Source organism: Pyrus communis, chromosome 1 (genome assembly GCF_963583255.1).
Source record: "Pyrus communis chromosome 1, drPyrComm1.1, whole genome shotgun sequence".
In the NCBI taxonomy this organism is placed as follows: Eukaryota; Viridiplantae; Streptophyta; class Magnoliopsida; order Rosales; family Rosaceae; genus Pyrus; species Pyrus communis.
The window spans coordinates 10,169,572-10,186,110 of record NC_084803.1 but is presented as its reverse complement, the minus strand read 5'-3'; the positions used below and the strand labels follow the sequence as shown (position 1 = coordinate 10,186,110).

Genomic DNA, 16,539 nt, shown 5'->3' with positions numbered 1-16,539 from the left:
AATCTCCTAATGATGCATTACTCCACGTGGCCAAATCGAAACATGAATAAGACGAAGGCATATGCCCATTATTCCATTTCGCTCAAACCTACTGGGATCTTAGATAATATTAAGTTAAAATAATTTAATATACTATTAAGAGATAATAATTATGATTAAAATCACAATATTATCCCTCAATAATGATAAGAAATTACCTTAACAACTCTATTAAAGGTTAAAATTCTACTTATTCAACAGTCTCGATCGATCAGACCGATAATGTAAAATCCAGTACAAACAATAACGTATCCATACAGGTCATTTTAACATGTGATTAGGTTAGTCACAATCAACACCCACTTTCTAGTTCTTTATATGTATGTGATACATCCTAATGTTTGTCGATGCATGTTTTGTTTAGAAATGGGATATATACCTTATCAATGTTATCAAGTAATTCCAAATGCATGCCTATATATATAAAGTGCTACGTAATTCGAAGCTGCTTCCATCGTCTCAATGAAAGAAAAGAACAAATAAACGATTTGAATTTAGAAAAAGAGACATGATTTAGTGCCCCGATTAGTGATTACGATTTGATACATATTTAATTCTAAGTCCAAAGAAGAAACAGTTCTCTCTTTAATTTTAGCTAACAAATAAAGTTAGATATATGTACTCTTCATTGCTCATGAGATAAAATTTTAGTTGAGACGGGTATATATAATTGTTTTTTGACACATAATAGAATAATTTATAATGAATTTATTTAAACTACGGAGAGATAATTTAAAACTTCAGTGTAGAGAAAATTTGTCCTAGCCAATTTACAATTGCATACAAATTTTCTCTTTTCATTTCCTTCCATAATATGGGATAAATTAAAACAAACATGAAAAACCAAAACGAAAGAGAAGAGAGCATCGTTTGCTCTAGACTAATGCAAAAGCAACCTAGCTAGGGTGAGTTCAGATTTAGGTAATTTGTATTTTGATACTCGTTCTTCTTGTTTAGTTAGTTTATTTATGAAACTTGGCTTGAAATGTCTCTGTCTAGATTTATTATTAAGGAGGTTTGTTTGGACTCTCGCTTTTAGCCCCATTTTTCAACCAAAAAAAAAAAACAACAACCTCACTATTAAAGGCATAAAACACTTTTCTAGAGAAGTACCTGTCATTTTTGTTTCAGGAAGCACTTCCATGTGTTTTTCTAAAAAACTATTTGGAATTTTTCTAAATTCTTTTACTTTTCTCAAATAAAAGCAACAGTCACAAACTTTTTTTTTTCAAATTTTTTTCATTTGGAGGGTTTTTTATAAAATAACGATCATAAGCGGGCGTAAGTGAGTCAAAGCCCAATGACTCATATCAGGCCCAATCCAAATTTGTGATCCATGAGACTAATAAAGTCACCGCCAAAACGTATAAAAACCGCAGTGGATATCAGATGCGATGAAATTTGAGAGAGCAGAAATGCTGAGACGAAAGCCAACCAAGATCGAACTCAAAATCGAAGGCAAAGACGAACTCGAAAAAGCTCGCAAGCAGCGCCGCCACCTCCATCACCACAACCACCGCCGCTACTACTCTCCTCAACCACGTCGACCGCGCCAAAGACCCCTCCTCCAAAACGCACCGTATCGGGCTTCCTCAGTAATCGAATTTCGAACGCCTCCAATTATCTTTACGTCTCAAATCCCCAAAGCTCTGATGGAAGTGGAGGTCAAGCTCCGGCTCCTGGACGCCGCCGCCCACCGCCAAGTCACCACCCTCCTGGCGCCATTCCTCGTCGCCACACACCGCCAGGAGAATCTCTTCTTCGACGGCTCCAAAGCCGAGCTCGCGGGGCGTCGGGCCGTCCTCCGGCTACGATTCTCCGACAGGAGCCCTCTCTGTGCCGTGACTTGGTGGTCCAAGGCGCGGGCAGTGGTGGCTCAAGGCGCGGGCAGTGGTGGTCCAAGGCGTCAGCCGAGTTGAGGAGGACGAGGAGGACCTCGACCATTCGATCGGGCGGGCCTGCGCTGCCGAGCCAGAGAAGCTGATGACCGCGGAGTCTAGGGTTCTGAGGAGAGTGAGAGAGGAATTTGGGGTTTTAAGGTTTGTGGGATTGGGCGAGTTCAGGAATGTGAGGGATGTGTATGATTGGAAAGGCTTGAAAATGGAGGTGGATGAGACTAAGTATGATTTTGGTACTTGTTATGAGATTGAGTGTGAGAGTGCTGACTCTGAAGGAGTCAAGGTGGTGCTTGAGGACTTCTTGAAGGAAGATGTGGTTCGGTATTCGTACTCAGAAGTATCAAAGTTTGCAATTTTTCGAGCTGGGAAGCTGCTCGTTACTGGATGAATGTGGTAAGTTTTGTGATTGAATTGTATTTGGAAATTTCTGTACTTTCCTGATTGAATGCTTTTTTAAGTTAACTTACACTGGGTTTATGAGGAATTCTGATTGCAATAGATTTGAATTTGGTGAATTTGTGGTAGAATCATGTGTGTATGTTTATTATTGTGATGGCATGGATTTTTATGTGATTCAAGGTTGTGTGGATATGGCGGAATATGCAATTTTGTGTCGATTCTATGTCTTTAAAATCCTGATATTGCTTCTTTTCCTATCAGTTAAGTAAAGATCAAGTTAGTGCACCATTAGTTTCACCGCTTTAATTCGGGTATGATCGTTTCATTGTTGAGTCTTTAAGTTTTCTATCAACGGGGCCTTACATCCTGCACATCTCCGTTGCTGGACTCTTCAGTTTCAGTGAACCTAGCATTGTTTGTTTCAAAGATCCTTGGACACAATGTCGGTGAGAAGAACCTGTAACCCTCTAATCTCTTTGGAAAATCAACAAAATGACCACTGATTGTTCTCGGGTCAAGCTTTCTTTCTGCTGGGTTATACATTTTGGCACGAGCCTTGCAGCCCCATACATGAAGGTGGTCCAATCATTTATCCTAGAAGGCCATAGCTCAAATGGAGTTTTGTTTACTGATTTACTTGGCACTCGGTTTGATATATGGATGGCCATATTGAGTGCCTCTTCCCACAAGAACATTGGAAAACTTGTTCTACTCATCATGCACCTAACCATTTCTTTCATTGTCCTATTCTTCTCTCGGCCATCCCATTTTGTTGTGGTGTTTCAGGAGTAGTATGTTGAGCTTAAATCCCATTTTTTCCATTAGACCCTTTTGGTGCCCTTTCTCAGTAAACCTGCCATAATACTCTCCGCCACGGTCTGACCTCAAGATTTTAATTGACATTTCTAGTTGTTTTTCCGCTTCATTTTTAAAAGTTTTAAAACAACCAAACACTTGATGTTTCTCGGATATAAGGTAAACAAAAGCATACTGTGAAAACTCATCAATAAAAGTCACAAAATAGGCAATTTTGCAAATTGTTTGTGTAGGGAAATGGCCACAAACGTCCGAGTGTATGAATTCCAAAAGCTTTCGACTCCTAGTTGATCCAGTTCTCTTTATGTTTGTCAATTTCCCTTTCCAACAATCAATACAATCTTGCAGGTCATTAAAATTCAACTTTAGCAATGTGTTTTCTTTTAACAAGAAGTTCTAGTCTCTTTTTGTTAGTGTGTCCAAGCCTCCTATGCCAAAGCATGGAGGATTGTTCATTTGTTAATGAACTTTTAAGTGGCAAAACCGACTCCTCTGACACACAATTAGGATTTAACACAACATTATATTTAAACCTCCAAAGATCATTATTTAACAAACAAATACCAAGCAAATGATTGAGATTATTTTTCTTGAAAATTCTTACGCTTTGATTAACAATGATAAAAGTGTATCCGGTCTTTACAAACCAGGAAGCAAAATTAACTTCTTGATGTAACATGATAGACTTCAATAAAATGTAGATGGAAATTGAAAGATCGCTTTTATTAATATGGATTCAGCTGCTTTGATTAGTTAAAAGACCGCATTTAATAAATGTATTTATTATTCATTTCCATCTACATTAATAAATACATTTAAAACATGTAAATTGCGCGTAACACGTCGTGATTCAAAAAGTGTCTTCTGCACACTCGTGAGCGCGTGTAAGGAGGCTAGTCTTATATATAAAGCTAGAGCCCCACTTTGGGGTCACGGCTTCAATAAAAATAATATGGCCAAAATGCCCCTCAGCAAAAAAAAAAAAAAAACAATCAAAAGCAACAAAAAAGAATGCATAAAATAATGCAAGGATAATTATGTAATTTTAACAGTGCTTTTTTTAATAATTAATTTTTTGGTGCAGATTTTCTAATTTTATAATTTTATAATTTTTATAATTAATACCTCATAATAAACTAACAACAATGTGATTCAATTTCTTTATTTTTAAACACGTTCGAAACATCTTAAGAGGCGTGTAATGCCGGTTATAAAAAAGATCTTTTGCACGCGGATAATAATGTGATTAAATTAATTGTCAAATGCTTTTTTTTTTTTTTAACAAAAGATATTATCTACACTAAGGGGGGGTTGGTTTAGCCTCACAATGAGTTAACAATAATGTGATTCAATCAATTGTTTATTAAATATTATTTTCTCTATTCTTAATGTAAATTCTATAAAGACCGATTTTATTATGTGAATTCAGCTGCTTTAATTTGTTTATGAGGGTTTCTTCTAGCATGATCTAAAATGATTCATTTACTTCAAATATCTAACTTTCCTTTTGTCAATTTACGCATATAAATACATTTAAAACGTGTAAGTCACGCGTAGCACGTACAAGCAAGAAGGCTAATTTACATATAAATAGAGTTTTTTAGAGAGCATTTTCTTGAAAATTCATGGTTTGTTGCAAAATAAGAACGTTTGGAACACACACTATATAAACCGTTCACCGTGATAATCCAAACTTCAGCAAGACAAGTCAACTACCAATCTTCATCAATCAAAACTCCCAAAACTCTTCTCTCTCTTCGTTCTTCTTTTTCCCTAATCTTTGTGCATTGAAATGACGAGCTCCCTATTTAAACAAACGCCATCCCCCCTCATGTTAATCGCATGAAACAACTATATGGCTCAAACTCTGGTGACACGCTCTTTATGTTTAGTATGATTCTCCTACTGTGTAAGGTGTGTCAAGTTTGTGTCTTCAAATAATTATAACCGGTCGATATCAAGAGTGGAACTACACCATGGCTACGTTGGGTCTGCACCACAAAGTAATATGACAGTTCAAAAATAAGTCTACTTTTACTTAACATCATCAAGTGATGGTGATGCTCACCATCTTATTTATCATCGTCGGATGAGTTTAAATTTCGAGATCTATGTAATAAATAGATACAAATCTTAAAATTTAAACTCAACCAACGATATTAAATATGGTAGTGAGCATTATCATCACTTGAGGATGGTAAGGAAAAATACATCCCTTATATGATACAAACTAAGCTCCCTACGACAAAAAAATGCAGAGCCTTCATTTTCTTGATTACTTTATATAAACTAGCCTAAGCCCACATATTTTGTGTGAGAGAGTAGATTTTTTTTTTATTTTTTTTTTATTATTTTTTTTTTTTATTGGGTAAATTATAATTTGCACTTATAAATTTGGGTGCAATTGCATTCCCAACAATACAAAACCTTGTACTCTAATTATAATTTTATATATCTGTTAGTCAATCTGTTAAATTAATTTTTAATGATGATGCGAAAAATATGAAGCCAACATTTTTGAAAGAAATGAATAACAAAATTGTGTAGAGCATCTACAAAGGAGAAGTCTAAATCCTAGGTGGAATGTCACTGTGCATATTTGACATCAAAAGTTTCTCCAACCGAAGTGTTATTTGCTGATTGGATTTGAAGGTTTAGTGATTTGATGTCAAATTTGACATCAATGTCAAATTTATTTTTAATTCATTTTAATAGTGAGTCTCCTGTTCTACTAACATTTCAACAAATAAAAAATTTGTTTCAACATTTTTTTAATAATTACAATAATTCAAAGCTCTATTTAAATAATAAAATAATATTTAACAATTCCGTTGGAGAAGTACAAAATTTGACATAACACTTCAAATTGTCGCATCAATCATCAATTATAATTTGACATTTCATTTGAAGATGGTCTTAGAATATTTAACTTAAGAAGAAATCTATTTAAAACAGAAAATAACTTTGTTATGCAAATTTTTTAAAGAGACGGTGGGCCCCACCCCTTCAACCATCCATCTTCCATTTCAACGGTTCAACCTGCTTCCCCTCCGCACCCTGTGGGTGGTTGGATGTGTGGAGACTGGAGAGGGGGAAGGGGAGTGGTTATTTGTACACCTAAAGTTTGTTCATTCTATGTGGCATCATTAATTAATTTTAGAGTCCATATGAATGTCGTATCATCATACTATACTGACAAAGTTTTTAATAGAATCAGATGATTAAGACAACTTTAATGACCAAAATAATAGATAAAGAACCAGATTGATGAGTTTAAAGCATAAAAGACCAAACTTATCAGTTGCCAAACATAAAAGAACATTTATGATAAAAAATAAAAAATAAATAAAAAAAGCTTAGATAGTATAGATATGCTACAGGAGAGTAGTTACTTGTTACATTGGCTTGTGTACATTCTCTCCGAGACTGCCTCAACGTAAACTTATTTACACATACATGGTGCCACTTCAACAAACATAGAAACAAAGAGGCAGTGGCTGCCACCGTTGCCTCCTCAAGCGTAAACTACTGTGAGAGACATCTTCTGCCCTCTCGAGCAGTGGCCGGGAAAGGTGCACATGAAATGGAATGTGGTGGGGGTGAGAACTCGAAGACCGATAGTATACTTGGATGCAACTACGGGAACCGCTGTGTTGTTGCATACATTGTAATCATACCTCTCCACCCATGCCCAGTTTTGTTTACCGTATTCAAACTTAAATACTGCACAAGTAAGGATGTATTATATATATGCATACACTAAATGTAGAGGCTCTCTATCCTGATAGGACATGCGTACCTAGGATGTTTTACTTTGACTCTATGCTTTGATGCCCATGTATTATAGTAGTTGTCGTAGGGTGGTATGGTCCATCCACGTTGGTCTCCAACTATGTACGTAGCAGCTTTTGCTTCGTGTAACTGGAGCAACGGTACTAGCACTACCATCATAGTCATCGCATTCATCACATTCGTCATCGTGGTGTTTAGAAGACGAATTTGTGACATGTTTTGAACCATGGAAGATCAGCCTCGAATTATAGCACCGGAGAGGTTGGAGTCCTCCCCTGGTATCAGAGAAATGCATTGTGCGTGCATGAGTTTTGTGATAGAACTGCCGTGTGAGTGTCTACTCATTGCTCACCCATTTTCTGTTTTTGTTTCTGTTTCTGTTTTTCCAACATCAAAGGTAAAAAGAAAACAATAAACGAAGTCGGAACAGAATGTCATGCTCTAGGCAGAAGGTAAAGCAACAGTTGGTGGAAAGAAAGGCTGGTGACGCAATGCGCGTCTCTCTCTCGTCACGTGAATCACCTTTCATTCCACCAACATCAAGTGCGAGTCACGATGGAACCGCACCCAAGGGAAAAAAAGTGTGGAAGAAACAGCTGGTTCCTTTCAAGACGATGATCTCCTGGACAGCTCAAGAACCAGTTGGTTTCATCCAAGACAGCAAACAAGAGAACACTTTTATGAATCCCAACTTACATAAATTGATAAACGAGGTTTAACAACATACAACGATTCTCGACACCACATTAAAGAGGTCTACTGATTTTCATAAAGCGAACAATGCATCTCCAAGATGACCAATAACATTAGCAGTTCATTAAGAACAAGGAATGTAAATTCTACTCTGATCAAACTGACGAGCTAAATTTTGCCTCACTACTTCATAACTCCTGACCGAAACGCAAACAACACAATAGCAAAGGATGACAGACGCCTCCTCTCACTTCCTCCTTTTGGCAGGTGGCTCTGGAATCTCTTCCTCCTCTTCTTCCTCTTCTTCTCCATCCTCATCTTCATCATCATCATCATCACCATCGTCATCATCGTCATCATCTTCATCATCCTCTTCATCACTGCCTCCGTCACCATTGGCTTCAGGATCATCCTCTGGATCCCCTTCTTTATCTGCCCCCTCATCACCTGAGAAGTCCTCATCTCCTGCATCATCATCCTTTGGGTCATCCACCTCCTCATCATCTCCATCCTCTTCGTCATCCTCTGTATCGCTGGCATCTTTGTTTTCCACACCAGGTTTTTCCAGTTTCAGAAGTTCTTCAAAAGGAAACCTAAGAAGGAAGCACCACTTACCAACTTAGATTCAATTATGCCCTGAAAAACCAATGGTGCTGGTATACGATGAACAGAATATCGATTTCCTTACCTTCCAGTGACTGCAGTCAATTCTGGTGACGTATTGATATCATTCATCAGCGCCCCAGTCTGAAACAACATTAGCCAGCGTTGGTGAACAGCTTATGACAAATAACATCAGGCTTTTGTTTTACGTATTAGAAACGCTATCTTAAGAAGACAAGGTTCAAAATGAATATCAACTAATATTTTCATTGGTTGACCTAAACAACATACACAATACATATCATTGTTGATAAAATGGATTCTAAAAAAGGCATTTGAACATGCATCTCATAACGTTGCAGGCAACGGCCAGCAACGCAAAACAAGTTCTCAAAATATACTTTATAAGCAATACCAAATCTAGTCAACAACAAAATAGGAATTCCAACACAAGGCCTACATCACTCAATTATATGAAAATTTAACAAACTTAAGCCAGATATTCAAAACTAAAACTACCAAATATTCGGTCAATGCAAAATCCAATGCTACAGCCCAACTACAATTACATTCATACATTGTTAGGAAAAGCGGAGAGTGCATATTTGTTATCTTAGAATGGCAATACCATATACGCAATGTCTGCAAAAATTTCCTTGCTGCAATCCTCTGTTCTCATTATGGGTTCTATTAAGTCATTTTCATCACCTATAGTTCTAGGATTATAAGCGGGAAAAGCAATTGTGAGCATGCACAGCAAAGTTTATGAACTTACAGAAACCAGGGCATTAGAACCTCTATGGCAGACCACAAACGTCAAGAAATTTGTAACCATAAGTAACAGTACATCAAAACAATCCAGTTTCCACACGAATTTTTCAACAAACAACAAACAACAAACGAAACAACTTTTACACAAAGTTACACCTAAAGCAACAATGAAAGAGCGGATTCACAAGAAAACCCACATTCTTCAGCACCTGTTTAAAAGAAGTAGAAGTTTAAGACGACCAATAATTCACAAACAAAGAGTTAAAATTGTTTACAAACTTATGCCGAAATCTAAAACACCGACAAGCAGAAAAGGGTTGTACTCCACATCTACAAACTATCACCTTTAATGTATAAACCAAAGCAAAGGGCTTTTCTCCCCCAAACAAACCTAATTCACAAAATTACCAAATTTCATCCCTTAAATTTATCCAAAAAATAATAATTAACTTTTCAAATTTCAAAACCATAGTAAAAGCAAGAAAAAACCCAAACTTCTGAAATATTAGTTCAGTTATAGAGCTGCACATTAATGAGATCTCAAGCTGTAAAAAGTTAAAAACACAGCAAAAGCATGAAAATTTTAACACTTCAATTCAACCCATGTCATAATTTTCTACACAAACTGAGAGAGAGAAAGAGAGAGAGATGTATACCGCAAGGAGCAGCAGAGCAAGGAAGTTGGGAGCAGCAAGGACAGTGTTGACCACCATTGCTTCCAAAAAAGAGCCAAGCCACATGCCCTTTTTCTCAGAGGCGCACAACTCCATCTTCTTCGCTGCAAAAAAAATCTCAAAAATACACTGAAAAAGTAGACAAAAAAATCAGAGCAAAAATTGCACAAACAGAGAGAGAGAGAGAGAGAGTGTGTGTGTGTGACAGTGTGAGTGTGTGTGAGGGGAGAGAGAGAAAGTGTGTGTGTGGGGAGAGGGGGAGGGAGGGAGGGAGGGAGGGTGAATTTGAAGGGTGTCTGGGGCAGAATGTCTGGTCTAGTGAGTAGTGAGGGTGAACCCACTGGGGCTTTGTCCGGTTAGGGTTCTACTGCCACCATGGTACATTTATATATGCTGACTAATTGGTCGTTAGGTATTTTTAGGGTCAATGTGGTAAATTTAGCATTGACTTATTGGGTATTGCGAAGGTCGTGGAAGTAGTGAAAAGTAAAAACTATTTTTAAATTTGATTATCGTTAAAAACGAATTTAAATCAGATTATTGTTAATTCATTGTAAAATTAAGCTCATCCATTATCTTTTTATTTTTTAACTTTTTAATACAACAATTTATATGTGGATTTGAGCTAAATCTCATTATAGGCCAACCAAAATAACTGAAAATATTTTTACTCACCACATACAACAATGGTGATGCTCATCACTTTATTAAATATTGTTTGATGAGTTTGATTTAATCTATTTACTGCATAAATCTCAAATTTTAAATTAATTTAACGGTAATTAATAAGGTGGTAGACATTACTACCGCTTTATATTAATGAGCAAAAATACACACAAAATAATTTGATATTAAACTTGTTATCCACGTTAATCGAGCTGAAGTCATCTTCCATGAAAATAATATCACTAGAACAGCAAAAACCACATTTCGAGCATGTCAAGAGGACGAAAAATCTAACTTTAATAAATCACATGGAAAACAACCGGTGAAGAAAAACTATACCCCGCATGTCCAAAGAAATTATTAAAATCAATCAACTCAAAAAACATTTCACAAAGAGCAGTATAAAGTGAGGAGGTTGCCTCAAACCAAAGACATTTTAATGGCCAGAGAGACACTAAAACTAGTCAAGCGACCAGCAACATCCATCAAACTTGCAGACGAAACATAAGAAAATTTTGACACACTTTAAACTATTGCAACACTAGAGTCCTCAATGAGCCCATTTATCACACATAGTTGCCCGAACCACCTGCATTGCATAGTAATATAAACTCGATTTCAAATTTGACCAATATAGGGCTCGTTTGGACAGGGTCAAAGCTACATGGGGGCTAGGATAGGGCAAGGCCCATCCTGAATTTTCACTCATTTTATGTGCATTTTTGCTAGTTTATACAATAAAGAGTATATGGTTCATTGGTGAAGTAGAGTTTAAAGTTTTAGCAAGTCGTGGGCACAAGTTTGTTTATGCAAACAATTTTCTGATTTTCTCACATCTAACCCTTAAAACTAGTGTTTTTAACAATATAAGGTTCTCATGCCAACAGCCTTTTGATTTTTCAAAACTTTTTTTTTTTAGTTCATATAAAATAAGATCTATATAATTTAGAGAAAAATTTAATTATGTTGAAAGAAAAATCTTAAAATAATAGTTTTGAGCTAGCCATGACTTTAAATTTTTGTTAGAATCTAATGTGTTAATTATTTTTTTCTTAAAGCTCGTAAACAAGCTATGTTCTTATGATATTATCTCAATACGAAATTTTTCATACAAATTTTAAAGTTCCATTAGTCTTGCTTCAGTAAAATTTTCCATGACAATACAAAACAACAACAAAACCTTTGGTTGTTCTTCAATTAATTATACTTGTAACTATTTTGTTCTAATTTCATTTATTTGACTTAAAGACCCTCGTGTGATGGATCTCTGGCTTCGTCAGTATGTTTGGAAATGCTTTTAAAATGACTAAATCACTTTTGGTGAAAATGTTTTTAAAATTAATCCTCAATAAAAATCTGAAGTGTGTTCTAAAAAAACAAAAGGCACATATATGGTGTTTCTTCCAAAAAACACTTAAAGTGGTTTTGGAACCCAAAATTAATTGACTAAAAGCACTTTCAGTCATTTTAAAAATACTTCTAAATTGGCATCTTCTGATTTTTACACACTATTTTTAATTTCTCTTACACGTCCCTTTATTTAAGGTCATCTTGTTAAATAAATTAATGGAAAATGACCAAAATTAACATGGTTTTGTAAGAGATTAAAAAGAGCATCTAAAAATCACTTACCTTTAAAGAAAATGATAGTGCTATTCACATACACATTTTTACTTTCCACATACTCTCGTTAATATTCGACCATTGATCTTTTTCAATTAATTAGATACGACAATCGAAAATTGAGAGTGGTATAAGAGAAGTAAAAATGAGTGCGTAGATAGCATTACCATAAAAAAGTTATAACTATACTAATAGCTAGCTAGTTTTTTTTTTTTTTTTTTTTTAATACGTAAAACATAAATGATGGTAATAGTATTGGTTCATGTCTATGAGAGCAAGTCCAACGAGAGTGGACAGCCCGGCACCCAGCCAATTTGCTCTAGCCCAGCCTAATAAGCCGGCTCACAGTCTAAGTCGTCCCATAGGACGGCCCAGAATGTGCTGAGCGAAGGCCCCGCCTATGTGACATCATGCTAACGCAAGCGTGACGTCACGGGTTACTTTAAATATTTTTGCACCAGGCACGTGGAAAGCACGCGCGAGTGGGCGCGTGTCCCCAACAAGAAAAAATGGGCGGGGCTCGCATGTGCAGGCGCAATCACGGATCTAAAAGGGAGGCCACATGGCCCGTTCTAGGCCGTTGGATTTCCAATGGTAAAAAAAATTTGAATTTAAAACCAACTACTAGTGACGTAGCGTAATATGGGTTGTCCGATCCAGAGATCAACGATCCACGTTCCCTCCCCACCCCCCCAAAAAAAAGGCACAATGATCAGAATTATGACCGTTGGCCACGTGTCAACATATGGGCTGTTGCATTTGAATCTTTTTCAAATCCAACAGTCCAGATTAATTAACTAAATTAAAATTAATAAAAATTAAATACAAAATTATTAAAAATTGTTAAAAAATACATAAAAAATTAAAAAAAATTAATTATTTTTTTTCTATAAATACCTAAAACCATCATCTTCCACCTTACACCACATTTCAATATTTTTAGTACTTTATTTAAACACACCAAATAAATTTAAAGAAACACACGAAATAAAATTACATAAACTTACCAAATAAACTTAACAAAACACACTAAATAAAATTACATAAACTTACCAAATAAACTTAAAAAAGCACACTAAATAAAATTACATAAACTCACCAAATAAACTTAAAAAAATACACTAAATAAACTAAACACTTTATTCTTCCACCACAAACTCCTTTTAATTATCTTCACCTTGTTGCAATCCTCATTGGTGCTTAATCAAGTCATTTTGACGGGTACAGTGCCAGTATGGCTCTTGCATTAAAGTGTATTGCTCAACGATCAATTGATTGTAACATCCATCATGTTCCAATGGCTCGTGTTGCACGGGATCTTCGGTGCCATCATGAGCATAATAAATACGTGTTATTGAGTTGTTCATTGTGTCTGGCTCATATTTATCGATGGCATCATAATCATACTCATCTTTCACAATCATGTTGTGGAGAATTATACATGTCATCATGATGGATTGAAAAGCCTCGACATCAAACATTTTGGCAGCTGACCTAACAATCGCCTAACGAACTTGCAGGATACCAAACAATACTATACATCCTTCCTACACCTCTCTTAACATTGTGCGAAGTGTTTTTCTTTTTCACTTTGTGGATGTGGCACTGTTTTGATAAACGTTGTCTACCTTGGGTAAATGTTGTTTGCAAGGTCGTACGGTCCATTATATCTTTGGCCATTGACCCCATATGTGACTCTGGATGCTTTTCGTTGCAGCACTTCGTGGAAGACTGGAGATTGGGCAATGACATTTAGGTCATTCTAAGCTCCTGGAACACAAAAAAATACATGCCAAATCCATGTATGAAATGAAGCCATCGCTTCCAAAATGATACTTTTGGCTCATTTTCTATCGCCATAAGCCCCTTGCCACACACTTGGACGTTTTTCCATGTCCAATGCATGCAATCAATGCTTCCAATCATGCCAAAGAAGCCTCGCATCTCACCCTTCCTCAGCAGCATTCGCAGGTCCTTTGGCGTGGGTGTCCGAAGGTATTCATTAGTATAGAGGGCTTCGATTGCAAAGCAAAACCGCATCAGGGACTTTATAACAGTTTATTTTCCCATCCTCGTTATCTCATCCACTTGACCTGCAAATGTTCCATATGCAAGTATCCGCAAGGCAGCAATAATTTTTTGCTCCAGAAGAAGACCTAGAACATGAAAAGCATCATTTTTTTGCACAAAGTATGGATCATGGTTGCAAATAGCACTCATAATTTTGTCGAACAAACTTTGTTGCATTCTAAAACGACATCTAAAAACATGATCAAGGAATACACAGTTAGGGATAAAATAATCTTCCAATAGACCTTTACCTCGTCTTTCCCTCTTTCTATCCAAGTTTGCAGCACATCTGGGTTTGGATATTTGACCCACAACTTCCATGACATTACGAGAATGTGAGGCCCTCTGCCTTCTATGTTCATCATTCTCATCCTCCTCCATTGCAAAAGCCTCATCTCCACCTTCCTCGAGATTGAACAATTATTCATGTTGTGCCAACAATCTTTTCTGTTGTTCCTCAAACTGTTTGGACAATCTCCTTGAAGAAGACATTGTAAGAACTCAAGATTTAAAAACGATGAAGAAGGATTCTGAGCTAAAAAGAAGGATTGAGTTTGGTGTGTGAATGATGATGGATGTAGGGACTAGGGATGTAGGGTTTATAAGGACAAAAAAAAAAGAAATGATGAGGTTCTGGACAATGCCAGGTGGCACTACGTGATTGGTAGAAAATCTTATCAAAATATTGGCTAAATTAATGTAAACAGATAGTGACACATGGCGTGTGGGGATTCGTTGAAAATCTAATTGGAAATCTATCCACAAAACAGTACGTTCGGATAATAACACATGGCGTGACAAGATTGGTTGAAAATCTTATCGAAATCTTGACTAAATTATTGTAAACAGATAGTGACACGTGACGCGTCAAGATTGGTTGAAAATCTTAGTGGAAATCTATTCACAAAATAGTACGTTCGGATAATGACATGTGGTAACAAAATTGGTTAAAAATCATATCTGAAATTTAAACTAAATTTAAAATTTATTATTTTATATAAAAAAAATTATTAATATTTTAAATGGGCTGGATGCCAGCGCATTTTTAGACTTTGTGCGAGCACATTTTTAGGGTTGGAGAAGCATTTGGGCAATTTACTGTTCATGGGATCTATCACTATTCACTGAGTGGATTAAATTGGCTAAGTGCCAGCGCATTTTTTTAGGGGTGGACTTGCTCTGAGTTGGGTCTCTATGTTATCATCACCATGATGATATAATTGTGACTTATCAGATGTTACACCCCAAAATAATGAGGATATATTATATGTTCATTCGTCGATTATTCTCGTCTGGTCATCATTATCATAATTCTTACGATATGGTTGTTAGATTAGTCTCACGATTAATTATGTGTTAATCTAATTAGTGCTATATGAGCTACTTAGTACTACGGTCGAGTGATATTTATTCTCACTTGTAAGAGACTTAACCCAACTATCGTTAAAAATAAATAAATAAATAAATAATAAAAAACTAGTGAAATTAGGATGATGTTATCCATACACCATGTTAATTTTTATCTTTTGAGTATGTACAAAGTAAAACGAAACATGTGAATGGTACTCATGAAAGTATTATGTATGTGTTGATAACCTATTGGGTTTCTAATCTGACTAACGGTAACAACCGTGACCTTGTTTTTGTGAATCTTATACAGTTATACTCAACACGTCTTATATACAGTTAATATTTTTTAAGATTATCAGAGTTGCGTTTAGGATGGGCTTTTGACCAATTTGCTTATAAACTTGTTAAAAGAGACATCTAGAAATCCAGGTCACAGTAAACCCCAACACATAAGATTCCATCCCCAACTCTGATGGTGCGCGGGTTGACGTGGTCGCCCAAGGGAACACTTGTCCTAAAAGAAGATATTTTTAGTGTGCCAAGAATATAGTGTGAGACACTAAGTATAATAATACAATTGATTAGAAATAAAAAAATTAAAAAAAGAAATCTACCAATTGTATTATGATATTTGATGTACCGGACCGTGTTTTCCGAACATTAAAATATTTCTCAAGAATCTAGTTGGATTAGTGGGTTACGATATTTAATGACAAACAAAGACCATCAGTTAACAAATCAAAAGCCAATTGATGAGATTGAAGTAGAATTACGATAACGATTAGTGTGAAGTTGTAATCCAACCCTACTCATTCGACTTTGACCAAAAAACAAAAAAAAAAAAAGTAAGTAAATACTCATTCGACAAACTATAAAAACCCAAGCAAGACCAACATTTATAAGCACAACTCGTACAATATCAAACCTACTATTCTCTCACGAATCAATCATGAAGATCTTCCTTTCTGTTGTGTTGATTTTTCTGTGCTCGGCATTGTTGTTCCAAATAGGGCTTTGTAGGTTTAACAATGTCGACCATGCCGCACACACAAAAACAGTCTCCCGGTTTTATTTTTATATTGGTTGGCCGTTTACGCCTGCACCGGCAGCACCAAAACCGCAGCCGGCCATCCCGGAACAGCCAC

The 16,539-nt window shown here is 36.1% G+C and overlaps 1 protein-coding gene and 1 pseudogene across 1 annotated transcript; one reads left to right on the top strand and one right to left on the bottom strand.

Moving 5' to 3' along the window:
- The first annotated feature begins 1,463 nt into the window (after positions 1 to 1,463).
- On the top strand, positions 1,464 to 2,549 carry LOC137719445 (triphosphate tunnel metalloenzyme 3-like; annotated as a pseudogene).
- Positions 2,550 to 7,620: 5,071 nt separating this feature from the next.
- On the bottom strand, positions 7,621 to 9,893 carry LOC137744562 (uncharacterized). The gene is made up of 3 exons (XM_068484348.1): positions 9,668 to 9,893; positions 8,326 to 8,384; positions 7,621 to 8,230 (listed from the first exon to the last, which is right to left on the bottom strand). The coding sequence occupies exons 1-3, from the start codon at positions 9,779 to 9,781 to the stop codon at positions 7,885 to 7,887; spliced, it is 519 nt and encodes a 172-aa protein (XP_068340449.1). The 5' UTR covers positions 9,782 to 9,893; the 3' UTR covers positions 7,621 to 7,884.
- Positions 9,894 to 16,539: the final 6,646 nt, after the last annotated feature.